Below are 19,886 nucleotides of genomic sequence, written 5' to 3' on the forward strand. Positions count from 1 at the left end.
TGAAGGCGATGAGGAGTGACGTAAAGCTTGGTGAACTCGGCGCCGACGTACGTCGAATAAGACGTACCCGGATGGGCGAGATGATCCTCGAGCTGAAGCGGGGCGTCTCGCAAAAGGGCGCCCTGTGGGCATATACGAGCAACCCGAAGTTTGCTTCAAGTGCCTGGAACCGGGGCACAAGCAATGGGACTGCAAAGGCCCTGACAGAAGCAATCTCTGCCGACGCTGCGGATTGGAGGGACATAAGGCACAATGCTGCACGAACCCTCCCAATTGTTTGTTTTGTTCCAGCAAAGCTGTGAACAGCAAGCACCCCATGGGGGGTTCGATGTGCCCGGCGTTTAAGCGTGCTGCAAAATCACAGTGCAGGTAACGCAGCTGGCTTGCTCGGCCTCGCCCGAGTGTTTGGTATGCGCAGGTTTAGAGGAAACGGCGGAACACGTGTTGTTCGTGTGCTCACGTTTTCGCGCAATGCGTGACCACATGCTTGCCACATGTGGTCTGGACACTACCCCGGACAACCTAGTTCGGAGGATGTGTAAAGATGAAGTTGGCTGGAACGCCGTTTTATCGGCTATCGCCCAAATCGTCTCGGAGCTACACAGAAGGTGGCGCGTGGACTCAAGGATGGCTAGTTCAGGCGCAAATAAAAAGTGGTCCAAGGGATCGGAGTCGGCTTCATGGGTCATACCGGGGGTCATGCTCTGTGGTCGAACTCGATCCTTTTATCGAACAAGTGGCCGCGCGAAGAACAACATGGTATCGTCGCTTTCGCGGCGATGGTCAACCGGGCGGGTTCCGAGCCCAAGAACGAAAAGGGGTCCTCGTCAAGGCTGGGGCAGGCGTAGGCACCGCGTCGGCAAGTCTCTCTGTGTGCTGGCGAATAGGCCCTATCGCAGAAAGGTCAATTTGGGGTGCACGCGGCATCATCATTCTTGATACCAGTCGTGCAGAGGGAAGCAGGTGCGAAGTCGACCCTTCCCACCTTCCGAGGACATAGGGCGTGGAAAGCCGGCAATGCGCTGGCACGATACCATGGTGTTCTTCTAAAAAAGCGAGTCACGATGTTCGGTGCTGCAAGGACACGCAGCTAACCTCGAGGGTGCGTTGTGCACTGGCCCCCCTTTGAAGCATTACTTTCTGGTTGTATCGAAGGGACTATGGGCTTGGCGGCAATGGAAACGGTTTAGCGGGTCGGGGATGTAGTCCTGCCTCCCTCGGTGATTCCTAACCCCGCACTTCCTGGTCAACCCAGGATGTCTGTTGAGCAGATTCCCCCTCCATTGCTTAGGAAGAAAAAAAGCGTCGAGCTGAGTCGATTGGTACATAACATTATGGGTCTCCGAGCCTATCAAAAGATCGGTTTTGGAGTGATCCTATAGACTTTACGATGTGCTTTACGTATACTTACTAAGTATTACTTAGTATACGCGAAAGGCAAAAATATACAAAAAGACGGATTATCCCCGAAACGTTTATATATCATATAATGATATATGATATTGCAATCAAACGCTCTCCTGATTCCTGAATTATTGATTATTTAGCGTGATGAGTCAATGTTACATCTTATTTAGGCTAACATTACCTCCTGCGACCCTATAGACATTTTCCATACGGTAGAAAATTTCCGTAAGAAACTTTTTCGATGCCATATTTTTTTTCATGTGTAACTGATAAAATTTAATTCCGAAAAATATTGAAGCTTTAAGTAGTGCAGAAAGATTTTCTTATAGCTGAAGATCCTATCTCAAGGACAGTTTGGATTATCCAGAATATCTCAAAATGATGCAATAAACATGGCTGAACACGGCTGAAAACTGAAATAAACTTAGAGTAACGAATAAAAAGCTTTTTTGCAGCTATAGACTTCAAGTCCTGAACTCAAGGATAGTTTGGATGGCCTAGGACGTCCAAGGAAGATTAAAAATAGTTTATTGTATATCACGGTAACTCTACGAATGCGTTTGAATAAATATCTTATTTTGAAACAGTACAACCCGCTGCCAAAAACATATTTTCTTTATCCTAACTTCACCGTGCTCACGACGTTCAAGGCTGTCGTAAGGCCTTGATAACCCGTGTTTGTTATTTTTCACTGATAGTGGAGTTAATTTTAATCAACTTTGCTGAAGACAGCGTTGACTTTAATCCATCGTGCGATTTTATACATCCATTTTTCTGTTGAGTTCATATATTCCCACGTGGGGCTTAAAGTGTTTTAAACGTGTTTTTTTTTCGAAAATGTAGGTATTATTAAACTCTTGAACATTCCTTCTCACTCGCAGGAAACATCGGTTCTATGATATCAAATATGAACGTCACTCGAGTGGAGTTCCAAAATCGAATGGATGGTGTTAAGCAATACATGGCTTTCAGGAAAGTGGGCGGAGAATTGGAAGCAAGGGTAAGAACTTCACCATCTTTTTTTCGTTACATTACTTCTATGGAAACAGCTTAAATGAGCTTAGAATTGATTCTTCTTAGCAAAATGTATGGATAATCATCTAGCTTTATATAACAGAAATTAATCCAAACCAATGAATTATGTACAAATTTGATCATCCGCAGGTCATCCGATGGTTCGCATATACCTGGGCCCAGAGTGGTGCCTTGGACGAGGAACGGGTTCTTGCCGCTCTGCCGGACAAACTGAAAGCCGAAATCGCCATCCGGGTGCACATGGACACACTAAAGCAGGTGCGAATTTTCCAGGACTGTGAACCGGGTCTGCTGGAAGCGCTGGTGCTGAAACTCAAATTACAGGTTTGTTCGTGGCTAGTAGTTGGCAATTGTTAAATCAAACAGTCGTTCAACTTGGTTGCCAAAATTACAGGTCTTCAGTCCCGGTGATTACATCTGTCGGAAGGGCGACGTGGGGAAGGAGATGTACATCGTCAAACGGGGCAGCTTGTCGGTGGTCGGTGATGACGGGCTGCTGGTTCTGGCAACGCTCGGTGCTGGGTCGGTGTTCGGTGAGGTATCGGTGCTGGAAATTGCCGGTAATCGAACCGGAAATCGTCGAACAGCGAACGTGCGGTCAATCGGTAGGTTTTTTTTTCTGATAGTGGACTGGGAACGATAATTATTTATTTCGAATCGACTTCTTTCAAAGGATATTCGGATCTGTTCTGCCTGGCAAAACGTGACTTGTGGGAAACTTTGGCTGACTATCCGGAAGCGAGGGCGTCATTGACGGAACGTGGGTGTCAATTATTGCGTAAGGATGGACTGCTGGACGAAGCAGTTTTTGCCAGTGAGTATCTTCTCTCCGACCCTTCTCTGAAGTTATAATGGACTGAATTATTTGTCACATCCCTCGAGTATGATCCAGTCTGTTTAAGTTAGAATGTTGCTCCATCTGAGGAAAAAAGCGTCCTTCCGACAGTCAACAGATGTTAAGACTAAAGTAAAAATTTAATTAACAGGCGCTCAGCAGCAACAGGACACACTGGAAAGTGGAGTGGCCAAACTGGAGCAAACGGTGGAAAATCTAAACCTCCGGTTGGCACGACTTCTAGCGGAATACTCGGCCAGTCAGGCAAAGCTAAAACAGCGGATTTCCAAACTGGAGGAGAGGTAAGTGTACTCGGATAATCCTATGATAAAGTGACGGGTGGTGGTACACAACTGGGACCCAGTTTACATTTATGCTGCACTATTAGGTGGCAAACAATCTGCTGGAAAATTGGATTCTTTGTTTTTACGGTTGTTCAACTTGTTGTAACCAGCTAGTGAACATGATCAAAAGCAAAATTTCTATTTTGCCTTTATCGTACATCAATGTGTAATGAAAAAGCTATATGTTCACTCTAAAAGCAAATTTTTGTCAAGTCAATCAACTTTTTTATGCCAATCAACGCCGGAATGAGGTGATGTCTGCCTTGCTGTATGAATGTATGCAAAACACTCAATTATCTTTTAGGCACTTAATCGATTTATACGTGACATATTCAACGAGAAATCCTATTTTCACTATTTCCGCTAGGCAGATTAATTAGGGCTTAAAAATTGTAATTGCATTCAATGTCGGCTATGTAAACCACTTCAATATCCGGATAGAGCTTTCACATTTCATTCCGTTCGACACATTGAGTAATCCACCTGTTCTGGGACTACCTCAATATGAACAATGGCAATAGAAATAATGTCTCAGCATTTTGCTCGCAAATGGAACAATCAACAAAGGAAATCCATTTCACAGCTCAGTGGTCAATTCTACACAGCGCTGTTCAATTGTACACGTGTCCATAATTACCGTCCATGGCGTTTCCGTCCCGCACACACCTGGAATAATGCAATGCGACCACAAATTGACCCCTTCTCTCCCTCCTGTCCTAAGAAAATTTCATTTCTCTCCATTTGCTGCAGCCTTCCACTCGATAGCGCACCGTATTTCCTTGGATTCCCTGTCAGAACTTTGTACCTATTATATTATATCCTCACCTTCAAGTGAGGATTTTAATCGCCCCGGTGCTCCCGTGAGAGAAGCAGTTTCTTTTCTTCGTTGCATTAAGCTCCAATTCTTAAATAGTGCCATTAAGCATCATCCCACGGTTGCATGTTGTTCGCAGTTATTGCTTTTACTTGCGCACTCGTCTTCCTATCCGGTCGTATCCCGGGGGAACGTGACTTCAAGTGCAGCCGGAATGTGCTGCACTCGATTTGAGCAGGCATCCGAGGAAAATGCTACACTATTCCGGCTTATCGTGTCGTAAACGGAGGGTGGATTTGCCCTTTTTTCATTACACTTGCTACTTCCTTCCGGATGGAAGCAGAGGGAAAATATTTGCCCTGGTCACGTTCACGAGTGTCGCTCGTTTCGGTTTCAAATGCTTGCGTTTGGAAGCTAGATCTCAGATAGATGCGATTTTTGTACGGATCGTAGATGAGGTGTGGTGAAATTGGTTGATTTAATTTAAAAATCGGAATGTACTTGCATGAAGGGTACAACCACATCCACAACTCTAGGAAGGTATGTCTATAATAGGCTGTTTGCAACAATCAACGGCCAAGTATTAAAAAATGCTCCTGACTTACGAGTTTTTATAAACTTTTTCCCATTAAAATATGTTTGCGATTCAATAAAACTTTGATAAGGCTTAGTAAGGATTTTGGTTTTCTTGTAATAAGACATGACAACAACTTGTCTGACTCGATCAAGGACTCGATACATCTTTCTGGTCAAATTTAAATAGGGGAAAGTGATTGGTTACCGGCACTGACGCGACGGGTCGGTCCTCTTCGTTATTTATCTGCATTTTCTTCTACTGCGACTGGAGCAAATGTGTGGAAGAAATTTAAAGACACTCCTGACGGAATCCAATTTTCAAAGTACTCGCGTTTTCAAGGGCACACCATTCGATACGGAAGCAACGCACCACTGTCATTTTTATTGTTTCAGCTCAAGGGCCTCATACGCCTGTCACTGGCGAACAAAGCTCGTGTACTCTGCATCGAAGCTTAGAACCGGTGTTAGGGCGCAATCGTTAATGTGAACATTTTTATATTCGGTTAGTTACTACAAATAAATTCTTTTTCGAGTCCCTATAATCAAGCAGGTATCTCAAGCATACCACATCGTTATATTGTTGCATAATTGAGTGTTTAATTTTGATAAAATATCGAAAACAAAAGTGTACATAAAAATTGGCTCGCCATAATAAAAAGGTGGTAGAGAATTAACACTGTTGTTTACAGTTTAGAACCAAATCCAGATGTTGCACATGTTGGGGTAGGGATTCAGTGCTCCGCCTTCTCCCTCTGGTTTTGCTGCGTCGCAACATGCGTGAAAAAATAAGAATGACAGTTGTGCGTTACTTCCGTGTCGAATAGTGTGCCCCTGAAAACGCGAGTACTTTGAAACTTGGATTCCGTCAGGAGTCCCTTAATCGTTGCCTATGCAGTGCTATTGTAACCAGTATGAATCAACTGAATGAAATGCGAGATCTGTTTCGGCGTTTTGGACGAGTGGCTGGAGCAATGTTGAACGAAAACAAAACAACGGCGATCGATGTTGGTCAAACCGATTTTCCGCTCACTGTACCTTGGCTACGTACATAAAACAGTTTAAAGATGCTCGGCATAATCTATACAAATGCAGTGAGAGAAATGGTGAGTTTGAACTGGAACACAATTGAAACAAACTTTGAACGGTAGGTTTGGCTTCATTCGCTGCGGATCCTAACAATACATCAAAAGGTGACTTTGCTGAACACATTTCTCTTATCGACGATGTGGTGGGGAGATGTGGGGAGACCGGGGCTGGTTGGTCGAAGGGGCAGATTGGCCGAGTGGCTTTTGTGGAAATGTTTTGAGGCATATTTAAGGCTCATTATAATAATTTGGGCCTATGTCTTCTTATTGGCATTACATCCCCACACTGGGACAGAGCCGCCTCGCAACTTAGTGTTCATTAAGCATTTCCACAGTTATTAATTGCGAGGTTTCTAAGCCAAGTTACCATTTTTGCATTCGTATATCATTAGGCTAACACGATTATACTTGTATGCCCAAGGAAGTCGAGGCAATTTCCAATCCGAAAATTGCCTAGACCGGCACCGGGAATCGAACCCAGCCACCCTCAGCATGGCCTTGCTTTGTAGCCGCGCGTCTTACCGCACGGCTAAGGAGGGCCCTATGTACGGATGTAATTTCAGGTATTTTAGTGTTTCCGTTTTCTCAGGATAACGTTTTTTTCAATGTTATTTTGATGCAGGTGAGTAAATTTATGTTACGGTAATGTCATATTTATAACACGAATCATCAGATTTCTAAAGACGTGAGACGCTGGTATAAATGTTTCTAGGGTAACATCAGGCCTCCTTAGCCGTGCGGTAAGACGCGGCTACAAAGCAAGACCATGCTGAGGGTGGCTGGGTTCGATTCCTGGTGCCGGTCTAGGCAATTTTCGGATTGAAATTGTCTCGATTTCCTTGGGCATAAAAGTATCATCGTGCTAGCCTCATGATATACGAATGCAAAATGGTAACCTGGCTTAGAAACCTCGCAGTTAATAACTGTGGAAGTGCTTAATGAACACTAAGCTGCGAGGCGGCTCTGTCCCAGTGTGGGGATGTAATGCCAATAAGAAGAAGAAGAAGAAGGGTAACCTCACTTTTGTGTTTGTAAATTGTGAGTGTTCTCGAAAACATCTCGTGGGGTAGATTGACCGATTTTTGTGTGGTCTGCTTAGCCGAGTTGAAAACTTAGTAAATACCAATCGACACAATTTTTCACCGATTTTCCAATAAAAGCAGCATTGGAAAAAAATGCTCGAGAGAATTATATCAAAAAGGAAATGAATGTAGCGAGAGTTGAAAAAAGTTCACTTACAATGTTTTAAAAAGAAAAAAGTAAAGAGTTAAGATTTTTCCGTGCCTAAAAATTACAAAAATATGAACACTACATTTTCTCACTTTCAAACAATTCCCACTGTAGTGAAGATGTACATCGTGAAACGGGGCAGCTTGTCGGTAGTCGGTGATGAAACGATTACGAAAAACCCTGATTAATCCACCTAGCGGTAATGGTGCCTTTCTCGTGCATTATAAAAATAGTATTTTGGCCATTACTCTTGAGCCCATAGTCCGATCTGACCAATTTTCAATAGGAAACAATGGCAGAGTATCCTGCGTCGAATGCAACTTGTTGCGAGTAAATCGGTTAAGGATAAGTACCTGAAAATGAGTGACTTTTTTTTGGGTGGGTGCGCACAGACACACACACACACACACACACACACACACACACACATTACACACAGACATCACCTCGATTCGTCGAGCTGAGTCGATCGGTATATAACACTATGGGTCTCCGGGCCTTCTATAAAAAGTTTGTCTTGGAGCGATCATATAGCCTTTACCGTATACTTAGTATACGAGAAAGGCAAAAATCGCCATTTTCATATCGATAAGACGATTTTCACACGTTTCGAGAAAACTATCTAATGCGAGAAGATGAATAGTAAAACAAATTTGCTTTTTTAAAGGTTTCCTCAGCGTCTAAGGTCACTCCTGACAGAATCCAAGTTCCAAAGTGCTCGCGTTTTCGGGGCACACCACTCGATACGGAAGCAACGCACAACTGTCATTTTTGTTGTTTCACGCATGCTGCGACGCAGCAAAGCTAAATCAACAAAAATGACAGTTGTGCGTCACCTCTGTATCGAGTGGTGTGCCCCCGAAAACGCGAGCACTTTGAAACTTGGATTCCGTCAGGAGTGACCTTAATGCATGTAATTAGTAAAGGAAGGTGGTCGGTTGTCGGCACCCTTTTTTTAATTCATAACTTTCGTCCAATTGCATAATGTGGTGATATTTGAATACCAATGGAAGCCAATAGGCATAAGCTAATAACTGGTGGAGAGATTTGTTTTATTTCATTTATTGGAAAAATGTTATCAACAATTTTGTTAAGCGTTGATTTTATGTTAAATATCTTGGCTGTGCATATGCACAGCACATGCTCGAAATGGACAAATTGATATGAAATTTGCGAAAAAGAATCCACGTGTCTTGGAGGGACTCGAACCCTCAACCTCCTACTCTCTAGATAGGCGTAATAACCCCTACACAACAAGACCACTTAAAGGTCACGTTTGCGGAAAAGCCATCAGAATCCTCCACCGCGGTTAGCTCTCTTTTTGCAAATTCAATATCTTTCGGATGCTTGATTTGTCCAATCTCCACATGTGCTTTACTGTTGTATATCCACAGTCAAGCGAGTGCACATTGTTTATTAAACGAGAGAAGCGCGCTCCATGCCCCCCAGTAACGGGCTGGGCGCGACGGCATCGAATGCCACTTCAATCGCACTCTGCTATGCCAAAGGCTTGCTCGTTTAATCAACAATGCGCACTCGCTTGACTGTGGATATACAACAGTAAAGCACATGTGACGATTGAACAAATCAAACATCCGAAAGATATTCAATTTGCAAAAAAAAAGCTAACCGCGGTGGTGGTTCTGATGGCTTCTCCGCAAACGCGACCTTTAAGTGGTCTTGTTGTGTAGGAGGTTATCACGCCTATCTAGAGAGTAGGACGTTGAGGGTTCCAGTCCATCCAAGACACGTGTATTCTTATTCGCAAATTTCGTATCAGTTTGTCCATTTTGAAACATAGCACAGCATATGCGCAGCCAAGATATATAACAACAAATGATTTTCGTACGGCTGAGTTGCTGAATAATATGCAATTAATTGTTGATTTTATGCCATTTTGAAAAAGTTGGTCGGTTGTCGGCACCCTATAATAAACACTCAAAATGAAAAACAATAAAGTGGGAGTGTTATGGCTGGAAAGATCGAGATTCATTGTGTCAATAGCAATGAAATTTATAACACTTGAGTACATTATACACATTTTATCAAGATTTTAAAAGTTTAGTTTTGCTAACAACTTGGCTTGAAGCCTGAAATTAAGCAATAAACTGATGATTTCCCTTGATAATTACCGGGGTGCCGGCAACCGAAATAAGTGATCCTTTTGAAAAGTGAAAATTGCGACCACTACGGAGGCATTAAATTATGAATCACGAAATAGAGTAAATTTGATTTGTAAATAGGGTGGGTGTACCAATTGTCACCATACATAAGAACAACTATTTTCAAAAAAATAAGTAAAAGGCATGTGGGTGGACTTTATATATCAATCGAAAGGTTTTACTTCCTACTCCTTAGAACAGCTGTGAAAACCACAATAAAATGTGTTATTATCATCAAAATTGATTAATCCATAATAGGAACGCATGCACCAGTTGTGACACTATTCTTAATTTTGGTTCCTTATTTGGCAAATCCCATTGATTTCTTATGGGATTGGCCAAATAGGGACCACTAGTGCGACAACTGGTGCAAGGACGTCAAAAATAAGCAAATTCAATTTTTACAATTATGCTTTGCTTGTTTTGGAGAAGATCAAAGCTTTTATTGTATCATATGAATATGCTTTATCGATATGAACTTGGTTTGCGGTGATTTGATTGGCCATTTGGCATATAAAGCACTAGTGCGACAACTGGTGCTATAGCCACAACTGGTGCATCTAGCCTACTCACCATTTCGATCGTTTTACTTCGGTTTATAATACTAAGCAAATGACCAAAAAACTTGAGTGGGTTTTCACTTGACAAAAAAGTGTTTTTTCTGTAAAATGAAACAAAGACTTCTTATGCTACGGGAATGGACACGATAAGATCGTGCTTACATAGCACACGTTTGGCAAATGTCAGAATGACCACATAAGTTTTCTGTCAAAATTACGACTGGGTGCCGACAACCAACCAGTTCCGGCAAACGACCACCTTCCCCTATTATATTTAGGATCTGCTGCCAGTAGATCAAACCATAGAACGAATCAAAGTTAGGGGAACCCAAATCAGTACCATTCGAAAACAAAGAATTGGTGCGCGAATCGTTTTACTTCTCATTTTTGTGATTTTTTAGCGGTGAGCACGCCGGGTAACAACAAAATTCGACAAAAATTAAGCCTATATTGCCTGTTTGGCGAATGTAACTGATATAGGAGCATGTTATTAATAATGGAACAGATACCCTATATAATTATTAAGTTTTTTCAATGAAACAAAGCATAAATATATGAACCTAGGATGTGTTTTGAAAGATAATGAACTAAAATAGCTTCTACATAAACTAGAGTTCGCAGTTGTAACATGTCTATAATGAAATAAGTGAACTTTGTTCTGACGACTCATCTGATGCCTGCAATTTAGATCAAACCATGATTTAATACCCTATATGGATTATTAAACTTCAGTGGGAAATTCTTCTAAAAAAAAATCTGTCGCCTGTATTACCAATTCGAGCGTGTGGTCCATTCGGGCGTATGGTCTATTTGGGCAAATGGTCTTTTCGAACGTTTGGTCATTGCGGGCGAATGGAATTCAGGTTTATGTCATTCGAGCTATTGTGATAGAATCGTTCATATAAATACAACAAGGACTAGGGACGGAAAAACAAATTATTCAAATTAACGATTTGAGAAACGTTATCAAAGCGTAACTTGAAAGTATGCAATTATGCGCAATGTTGAGATTTTTAGTACAATGTCTTCACTTTATATAAGACGAATTATTGTTCCAAGTCCAAGACTTTATTAACTAATCGGAATTAACTAAAAAAGGAAGAATCTAGAAATATGTAGGAATAAAGCTGCAAGCTGGAAAAGAAAGAAATGCCAGATAGAATAAAAGAAAAAGAAAGAAGATTGATGAAAGGAACAGGGGAGGAAGATGAAGGAAAACACAAAGAAAGAAGCACGAAGGATAGCTGTAGGCAAAAAAGGAAAAGAAGAAGGTAGAATGAAGAGCAAGAAGGAAAGGAAGAGAAAAAAAAGTAGAAGGAAACAAGAAATAAAATTTGAGAGGAAGAAAAACGGGAAATTAACGATGAATAAAGAAAAATGAATAAAGACAGATGAAAGTTAATAAAAGGGAAACAAATATTGAAGGTAATTGGTTCTATAGTGTACATAGTCGAACAATACCAAATAAACATGTATAGTGCTCAGCATAGTCCACAGATAAATAAATAAATATTCAACGATCGTAAAAGTTATCAAAATTTTACAAATATACCCAATGCATGGCAATAAGAGGGATAAATTCTCTGTTGGAATCTCTATTTATTGTTTTTTTTTTTTTATATTTTTTCAAATGCTCCAGATGACTTTATTTTTCATGCATTAGACGTGCTTCATGGTGTAAGCTAACAAAGTAGATTTCTTTAACAACTAAATATTCTGAGCACCCGAGTTTTTGCCGTCAACTAGTGTCAGTGAGCAATAATTTATTAAGTGATGAACCTCCTATGAAGAAAAAAAACACTATAATAAAGCATAAAAACCCAGATTAATCCACCTAGCGGTGATGGAGCCTGTCTCGTGTGTTATAGAAATAGTATTAAAGTATTTTGGCCATAACTTTTGAGCTTATAGTCCAATCTGGTCAATTTTCTATAGGAAACAATGGGAAAGGATTCTGCATCGAATGTAACTTGTTGCGAGCAAATCGTTTAAGGATAATTGCTTAAAAAATGAGTGTGTTCTTAGCACGTGTTTTTCGCACAGACATATACACACATAAACACACATACACACAGACATCACCTCATTTCGTCGAACTGAGTTGATTTGTATATGGTGTTGGTCTCCGGGTCTTTTATAAAAAGTTTGGGTTTTGGAGCGATCATACAGCCTTTCGGTACACTGTACGGTACTGTACGAGAAAGGTAAAATGGTATTTTGGAAATAGGTTCCGAGCACATAGTCCGATCTGGCCAAATCAATTGAAGATAAATGCCCGAGAAATGACGCGATTTTAACGTAAAAAAATGTTTTTGCCTTTCTCGTATACAAAGTATTTGTTCTAACTTCCGATCCCATAGTCCGATCTGACTAATTTTGAACAAGCTATTTTACAAAAGGGGTGAAATGGAAACCTACCACTAATATTTACTTTTTATACGGAACACTTGCAAAAACGAGTCGAAATGATGGCGAAATAATGATGGTTGCCATGCAAATTTACCAAAACAAAACGCCGAGCCGTCCACTCAATTGACGGTGGAGTTTCGATCAGCTGATCGAAACTGTCTCATAAAATGGCTTATAGGAAACAATGGGACAAGAAAAACCGTCTAAGACGAATTAAGTACTGTCCATTTAATTCCACCAGTTAATTTTCGTTATCTTTGCAGATACGTATTTCGACCACAACTGTGTGGAATTAAATGGACAATACTTAATTCGTCTTAGTCGGTTTAATACATTCCACTAAAAGAGCTTAATATATTTTTCTGAATGGTACAAGATTTTGCGTCGAATCTAGCGAGCAAATCGGTTAAGGATAAGTGCCTGGGTGCGCACACTCACAAACATTTATTTATTCATTTATTCAAACTAAGGCTGAAGTGGCCTGTGCGGTATATAAGAGTCTTCTCCATTCAGCTCGGTCCATGGCTACACGTCGCCAACCACGCAGTCTACGGAAGGTCCGCAAGTCATCTTCCACCTGATCGATCCACCTTGCCTGCTGCGCACCTCGCCTTCTTGTTCCCGTCGGATCGTTGTCGAGAATCATTTTCACCGGGTCCGACTGTCCGACATTCTGGCTACGTGCCCGGCCCACCGCAGTCGTTCGATTTTCGCAATGTGAACGATGGATGGTTCTCCCAGCAGCTCAGCTCGTGGTTCATTCGCCTCCTCCACGTACCGTCCGCCATCTGCACCCCACCATATATGGTACGCAGCACTTTCCGCACATTCACACACATACATCACCTCAATTCGTCGAACTGAGTCGATTTTTATATAACACTATGGGTCTCCGGGCCTATAGCCTATAGCCTTTACTAGAGTGATTCAAATTTTGACTTTTTTGCCCCCCGATGCTTAAACGATTGCATTTGTCATTTTCATACTCCTCCTAATTTTTTAGCAATTTTGGATGTAATTTGACTGTGCACACGTCATTTAAAGTTTGTATGGAAATTACTGTGAAAACTGACCCTTATGTGAAAGACCGTTCCGTGGGATGCCCTATAAACTATTTATATATAATCAACATATTGCCTACACAGAATACTTTTCTAGCTGAAAAGCAGTTGTTGCGAAGCGATTTTTCGTTTGGAAGCAAAATTATGAAGAAAACAAAAATACTTATTATTGTTATTGATGTTATTGATGATGATGATGGTCCCGCTACATACCCCTACAAGGGATTGAGCTAGACGAGTTATCTTTAAGATAATTAATTGATATGCATTTGATCGGATTTCCAAAAAGAAAAACGATCCGATTTCTAATCACAGAAATAAATTACAATATTTTCCATCACTATACAGCAAAAAATATAAATTAAAAAAACTGATCTTTCCAAAACCACAATCTTTCTAAAGCATCAATAGTGATACATACAGCTGTATGAAAATGCAAAATTTGTGATACCTCTCGCACAGATTTCAAAAGTTTCACCAGGAATCGCGTTTCAAGTCAATTTTCAAGTCTGTGCTAGTGTCGCTGCACGTTTGATGTGTGAAGGCATCGAATATTCTTTTACGTGTTAAATTGAATTTCCGAATATTCTTTTACGTGTTAAATTGAATTTCCCACGACACGATACAGTATTTGCGAGCATCAAATCGTTTCGCAACAAAGACGGCCTATTGCCTTGTTAAATTTCCTATGTTGCCGATGTACTTATATGTTTTTAGAGCTGGAAGGGAAGCGTTGGGGAACGGCTTTCCATGAAAGTTACTGTTTTGATAGTGAATTTCTTACAAATTTCAATACGGTGGGCAAAAAAGTCAGATTTGAATCGCTCTAAGCCTTTACGTATACTTAGTATACGAGGAAGGCAAAAAAGCAATAATTTGCTGCATAATGAATTTGAAAAACAAAATTGTTCACATAAACTTGAAAAAAAAAAAACATATGTCGTAATATCAATAGTTCAAAAACTTATAACTAAGCTATCTATTAAATTTTTTATTCGTTGAGGTAAAAAGAAGTGGCCTGATACTCTTTGTTAATATAAATTCTGAGCCGATTTTACACTGTGAAATGTTGTATTGTGAAGTTATTGAAAAACAATCTCAATGTATTGGGTTTTCCCAATCGGGAAAGATTGAAAGGGGAATACATACTTTTGGCACGTGACTTGTTCTGCAGGAAGGAACGAAATATCGTTTTTTGCCTTTCTTTTTGCTCATAAGCGATGTGGAACTGATGTGTGAATTTGGTATTCTGAGCAGGAAAACACTTCGCGCATAAATCTGTGTCTTATTGGATGGTGGGTATGGAACGTAATCACTTTTGCTAGCAATCGAAAGAAAACTTTTCTGATCCGATATTATTCGAACGGAATTCATCATGGTTATCATTCATACTTATCTACGAAGCTCCATGAATGAAAAAAAATCCGTTTAATCGTATTCAATCTGGCATTGAACATTTTTCAATGGCCATGATGATATCCGTCGTTTGACCTCGCCAACTTCACTTATGTCACATGATACCGTCTCGTCTCGGGATGATGGTACTGTCTGTAAACAGTAGGTCGCCGTAAAGGTACCATTAATCTCATAATGACCACCATACTATATACGTGTACGTGACGTGACAGTGTGTTTTTCTAGGATCGGATAATCAGGAGCTTCAACGTCATCGCCATCATCATCACTGCCATCAAGGATAACAACAGAGTCATTGACCACCAAAGTCCTTGAACTCTTTGCACTTCAAAGTTGGTCAGCTGAGCTGATCCGGATTGTGCAACCACAGAAGCAATTTTGTCGTGTCACCATCCAGCTTTGAGGATGTATCTGATGTTGGTAAAAGCCCTCCTTCGCTTTTTTTCGAAGCATGTTGAAGTTTAGGACATATTGACCATTTATCGTTAAGCGAGTGTTTAGAATACACTTTCACAGTTATTTATTGTGAGTTGCCACCCTCAGAGAAATCACATTAAATTTGATCCTGAAATATTTGCTTCGTATACGGGAAATCGAACCCGCCATCTAAAGTTTCGTAAAACCATGCCTTTACCGATTGGGTTATCTAAAGAGTCTGCAGCGCTCCTCGACACGGATTTTATGACACCATCACTAGGAGCAGTGGCTTCCTATCGTTCACACGCCCATTCTGTGAATGGTGGTTTCGGCCGGTCGTCAAACACGATAAGATAAGGGTAAATGTCCGCAATCGGCGATGCAGAAATGGTTTTCTGAAATAGACAATGAAATGGACGATGATATTTACAGCGTTTTAGCACTAGAACACTGCGACATGCTGGAGCTTTGTGTTAATGGCTTTCAACTGTGAAATGACATTTGGTGTTGGAATGCGGTGTGTGACCTTGAAATATGTTTTTTCTCTTGCCTTTTTGTTGAAGTTTGTATTAAACTAAAATTATTTTGTTTGTTTGTTTAAATGTTTAAAAATGATTAAAATTCAATTTTTCATAACCGCGTATTTGTATATATTCAAAGGTAACTATATACCTAACAATAAAAAAACATTTTAATGTATATTATAAGGACTGCAAAACTTACAAAATGTAATCGCCTTTTCATCCACCCTGTTATTTTTTTTTAATGAAGCAAGGAAAATTGTTTATATCTATCGAAGTTATTGGATATGAAATTAGAAATCATGCACGGATAAAATTTTGTAAATTTTAATGTTATAACTCTTAAGAGAAAATTTAATTTATGATCATCGTTGCGGATTTATAGGTGGCATAGGAATGTATCAAATTTGAGCAATGCTCCAATATTAGCCAACACGTTTAAAAAATTGAACAGTCACAGTTTGGGAATATGTATTTCATTTTTTATACTACATTACATTCGAATTCATAGATCTCAAGCTTGATTATGTGCATTTTCAACGCCATAAAAGAGCAATCTTTTCTCCCCGTTCAATACAAAAAGACGCCCCACATTCGCCAGAATCCGGATGCAGATGACAATCAGCACCTCGTTCCATACCTACTACAGCCCGATGAAAATGCAATCATTCCTAACCTACATTTTTCCACTCGAATCGCAATATATTCATTTCATGTCGTTCTCATCTTATTTCTTTATCCTTCTTTTTTTTCATCCGCAGGTCTATCACATCGCCAAAACGACGCTCCAATAACCATAGTTCCCCCTTCGGCGGTACATCCTCAGCTTCCGGCAACAATCGCGCCCAACAGCCTCGATCATCGGCCCAGAATCGACGCAAATCGGAAGCAGCGCCATCGACGACGATGGCGACGAGAGGAGAGGCCAGCTCGCCGCAACCATCGGGCCACATGGCACCTCCATCCAGCAATGGCAATAGCAACAGCAGCAAGCAGAACACATTATGAATATGCAGCATTCACCGTCGTCATTCTTCCGCTCCTCCTGGCCCGTGGTCATGGTGGTATTGGTGGCAACTTGACGTTTCGGCCGTGCCCTTGCATATCCTCTGGTGCTGGACTTCCAACTCCTTCTACGGTGACGACGATGCAACGACAGCCCCTTACCGGCTTCGGCGGTGGGTGGTGGCCTGACGATGGGCTGGACGTGACTATGACGACATTCATTTTGTTCTTCAAAAGCGCACAGATGTCACCTCTCGGAAGGACCTCATCATCCGACACCCACAGCCATCGTCGACTTTCATCGTCCTGTGCTGATCGTCGTCACAAGAGGGGGGGGGATTCAAATCGTGCCTCGATTCGGTCCGAGACGGGGTCACAACAGATGGCGGCCTACGGTGGTGTGTTCATGGTGAAATGGTCCATCATTACACGAATATTTATATCTATTCTTAAGAAGATGTGTGCTGTGAATATTAAATTTTGATAGCACACTTGAAAGCCAAGCATACGGGAGAGAATGGTTGCTTAATTCTGAAATGGAATGTGGGCAATGCTTCGCGGGTACACAGTTTGAAACAATGTGGTTTATTCAAAGCGTTAGTGTGGTAAATGTTGTTTCAGTTGAACACTAATTGTGGTATTCATCAGTGTTTTCATTGCGGAATAATGGAATTTTCGGGGCTTTGTCGAATTGTCGAACAATTAGTGGTCGGATAATTGTTCTATCGTTGCTGAATAATTAATTACCTAAGTGCCACATCCTTTGAGATTGGTTATGAATGTAATTTGGCGATAGGATAATTACCGTTGCGTTATTTATGGAGCACGCTACGTTTAGAATGCTGCAACTAAATTGTTTGCACAGCACCTGTGGTTTCGCACAAAAGCCATATTTTTAGTTGAAAGAATGTCAATATTTTTGGGATAACGGGTTTTCGTATTGTACCATGGGGTAACGGCAGGCTATTGCGCTTCGGCACACTCTTCTAAAGCCACATTACATCTTCGAAGTATATTTCAACTAGCTGCTGTGTAAGCTCTCGAGTGAGCACACACGATTACGGAGGAGTTTTGGCATAATAACGTTTCTATCTTTTGAGGTTTTTGAGCCTGTGCCGGAAATGGGACTTTGCCGGGAATATCAAAGAAAGTTCCAAAGAATGTTCAAAAGAGCAGAAACAATAGGAATTGGTGTTCATGTGGTACCATAAACGGGGAGAGGCTGTAAATTATCTATATATTTTATAGGCTTTTCGATGTTTTGAATAAAAGCGGTTGAACGTTAACAATTTCTATTTAGATTTGACAGTTCATCAAGTTTGTGAATCATATTTTATTCTCTATCAGTCATACGGAAGCGGCGATAGTAAGTACAGACATACCTCGATAGTGCGTACCCTCGATGGTACGTACCCTCGATTGTCTGTACATTTTACCTCGATAGTACGTACATAAATTTTTTTTTTTTCGTTCGATTTTCTATACGATTTTAGTAAAAATTTGAATATGCTTTGATCATGGCACATGCGGGGGTCCTTCATATGTTACGTAATAATTTCACAACTGATTTAAACACCATCGTGAGCTTATAACGAATTAAGTAGCAAAACTTTTAAAAAGCAGCGTGTCATAAATGTTTGCAAGTCCAGAGCGTAAAATAATCGAAATTTTTTAGTGAAGTCCATTTTTCTTCATTTGTCAGTTCACTTCCGACACATTCATAGTCGGCTCTGGACAGTCAATATTCGGTAGAATATTAGTCATTGAATATTAATGCACATTTTACAAATTAATAAACTATTTGAAATCTGAACACGTTTCAAATGAGTAGAGTAATTTATTACACAGGACTGAATCCGATTTTCATCCGCGAGGCACTTTCAGCGGTAAACATCAACATAAACAATGATAATTATGTTTTTTCTGCACATAGTAAACACATTCAGTGACAGTCGAATGAAGGAGTTCGTGGAGTAGTCGTCTGACTATGTCATTCTATGTTTTGAATATCCATGCGATGTTTGTCAAAATTCGGACTGAAGTTGCTTCATGAAGATGAATATTTTAGGCTCTGGTCTTACGTAACACCTATTATACTATTTTAAACAATTGAAGGAACATCTGAAAAAGCTGAACGATGCGGAGCGCGTCCAAGCCCTCATAAAGCAGAATATCAGCAAGAGGAATTCTTTTGTCTTGGACGCGTTCGCACACGCACTCGCGTGAGTATGTCAGCGGCATAGGAGTGTTATCAGCAATAATTGAAATTTTATGGGTATGATTTTCTTAGAAAGCAGATAGACGAGCTCGGTGGTCTAGTGGCTACCGCTTCTGCCTTATAAGCAGGAGGTCGTGGGTTCAATTCCAAGCTCGTCCCTTTCCTACTTTGTATTTCTATCTTAGTTCTTTCTGTATTTCACGTTCTTCCAAAACGATTCCTACTGTTCTAACCTTCCACACAATCCCAAAACCTCCCGTGGCACCTATGAGAGGTCGTAGAGTTCTCTGCATCTTTCTTAAGTAGGTGTCCAACTAACCATCCTTCCCCTTCCTCAGCATTCGCAAGGACGTGGCCAGGACAGATCTCGACTATTGGAGGGTACAATGCTTTCATCTAAGAGATAGTGATTCCAAATCAATGTCTGTGGTAACGGATGAAAGTGATGCTACTCTCATACAAGTGTCTTGGCTTGTACCACCTACGAATTTGTGCGAATTGATCAATGCTAATGCTAATGATTTTCTTAGAAAGCAGATTAGCTATCCACTTAATTGGACAATGAATCGACTGCTTTGAGCGTGCTTACAGCGGCACACTAGGAGTTAACTTTCTGAAATCAGTATGGCGAAAGGCATCTAAGGTTCGATTTCTCAAAATTAAGCACTTTAATCGAAAAAATATTTGGTAGGCGTAGTAGCGCACACCATCCCCCATAACCCGTACCAAATAGTTTTTCATTAAAAGTTCCTAATTTTGAGAAAACCAGCGTTAGATGTCTTTCGCCATAC

General features: G+C 40.8%; 1 protein-coding gene across 1 annotated transcript in view; it reads left to right on the top strand.

Moving 5' to 3' along the window:
* Nucleotides 1-17,360, top strand: part of LOC134210008 (cyclic nucleotide-gated cation channel subunit A) — a 77,022-nt gene extending 59,662 nt beyond the window's left edge. Inside the window, exons 6-11 of the mRNA XM_062686034.1 lie at nucleotides 2,289-2,407; nucleotides 2,572-2,766; nucleotides 2,837-3,047; nucleotides 3,116-3,256; nucleotides 3,429-3,579; nucleotides 16,634-17,360. Coding sequence (XP_062542018.1) covers nucleotides 2,289-2,407; nucleotides 2,572-2,766; nucleotides 2,837-3,047; nucleotides 3,116-3,256; nucleotides 3,429-3,579; nucleotides 16,634-16,880 — 1,064 coding nt within the window. The 3' untranslated portion in view covers nucleotides 16,881-17,360. The remainder of the gene's footprint in view (nucleotides 1-2,288; nucleotides 2,408-2,571; nucleotides 2,767-2,836; nucleotides 3,048-3,115; nucleotides 3,257-3,428; nucleotides 3,580-16,633) is intronic.
* Nucleotides 17,361-19,886: the final 2,526 nt, after the last annotated feature.

Source organism: Armigeres subalbatus, chromosome 2 (assembly GCF_024139115.2).
Source record: "Armigeres subalbatus isolate Guangzhou_Male chromosome 2, GZ_Asu_2, whole genome shotgun sequence".
Classification (NCBI taxonomy): Eukaryota; Metazoa; Arthropoda; class Insecta; order Diptera; family Culicidae; genus Armigeres; species Armigeres subalbatus.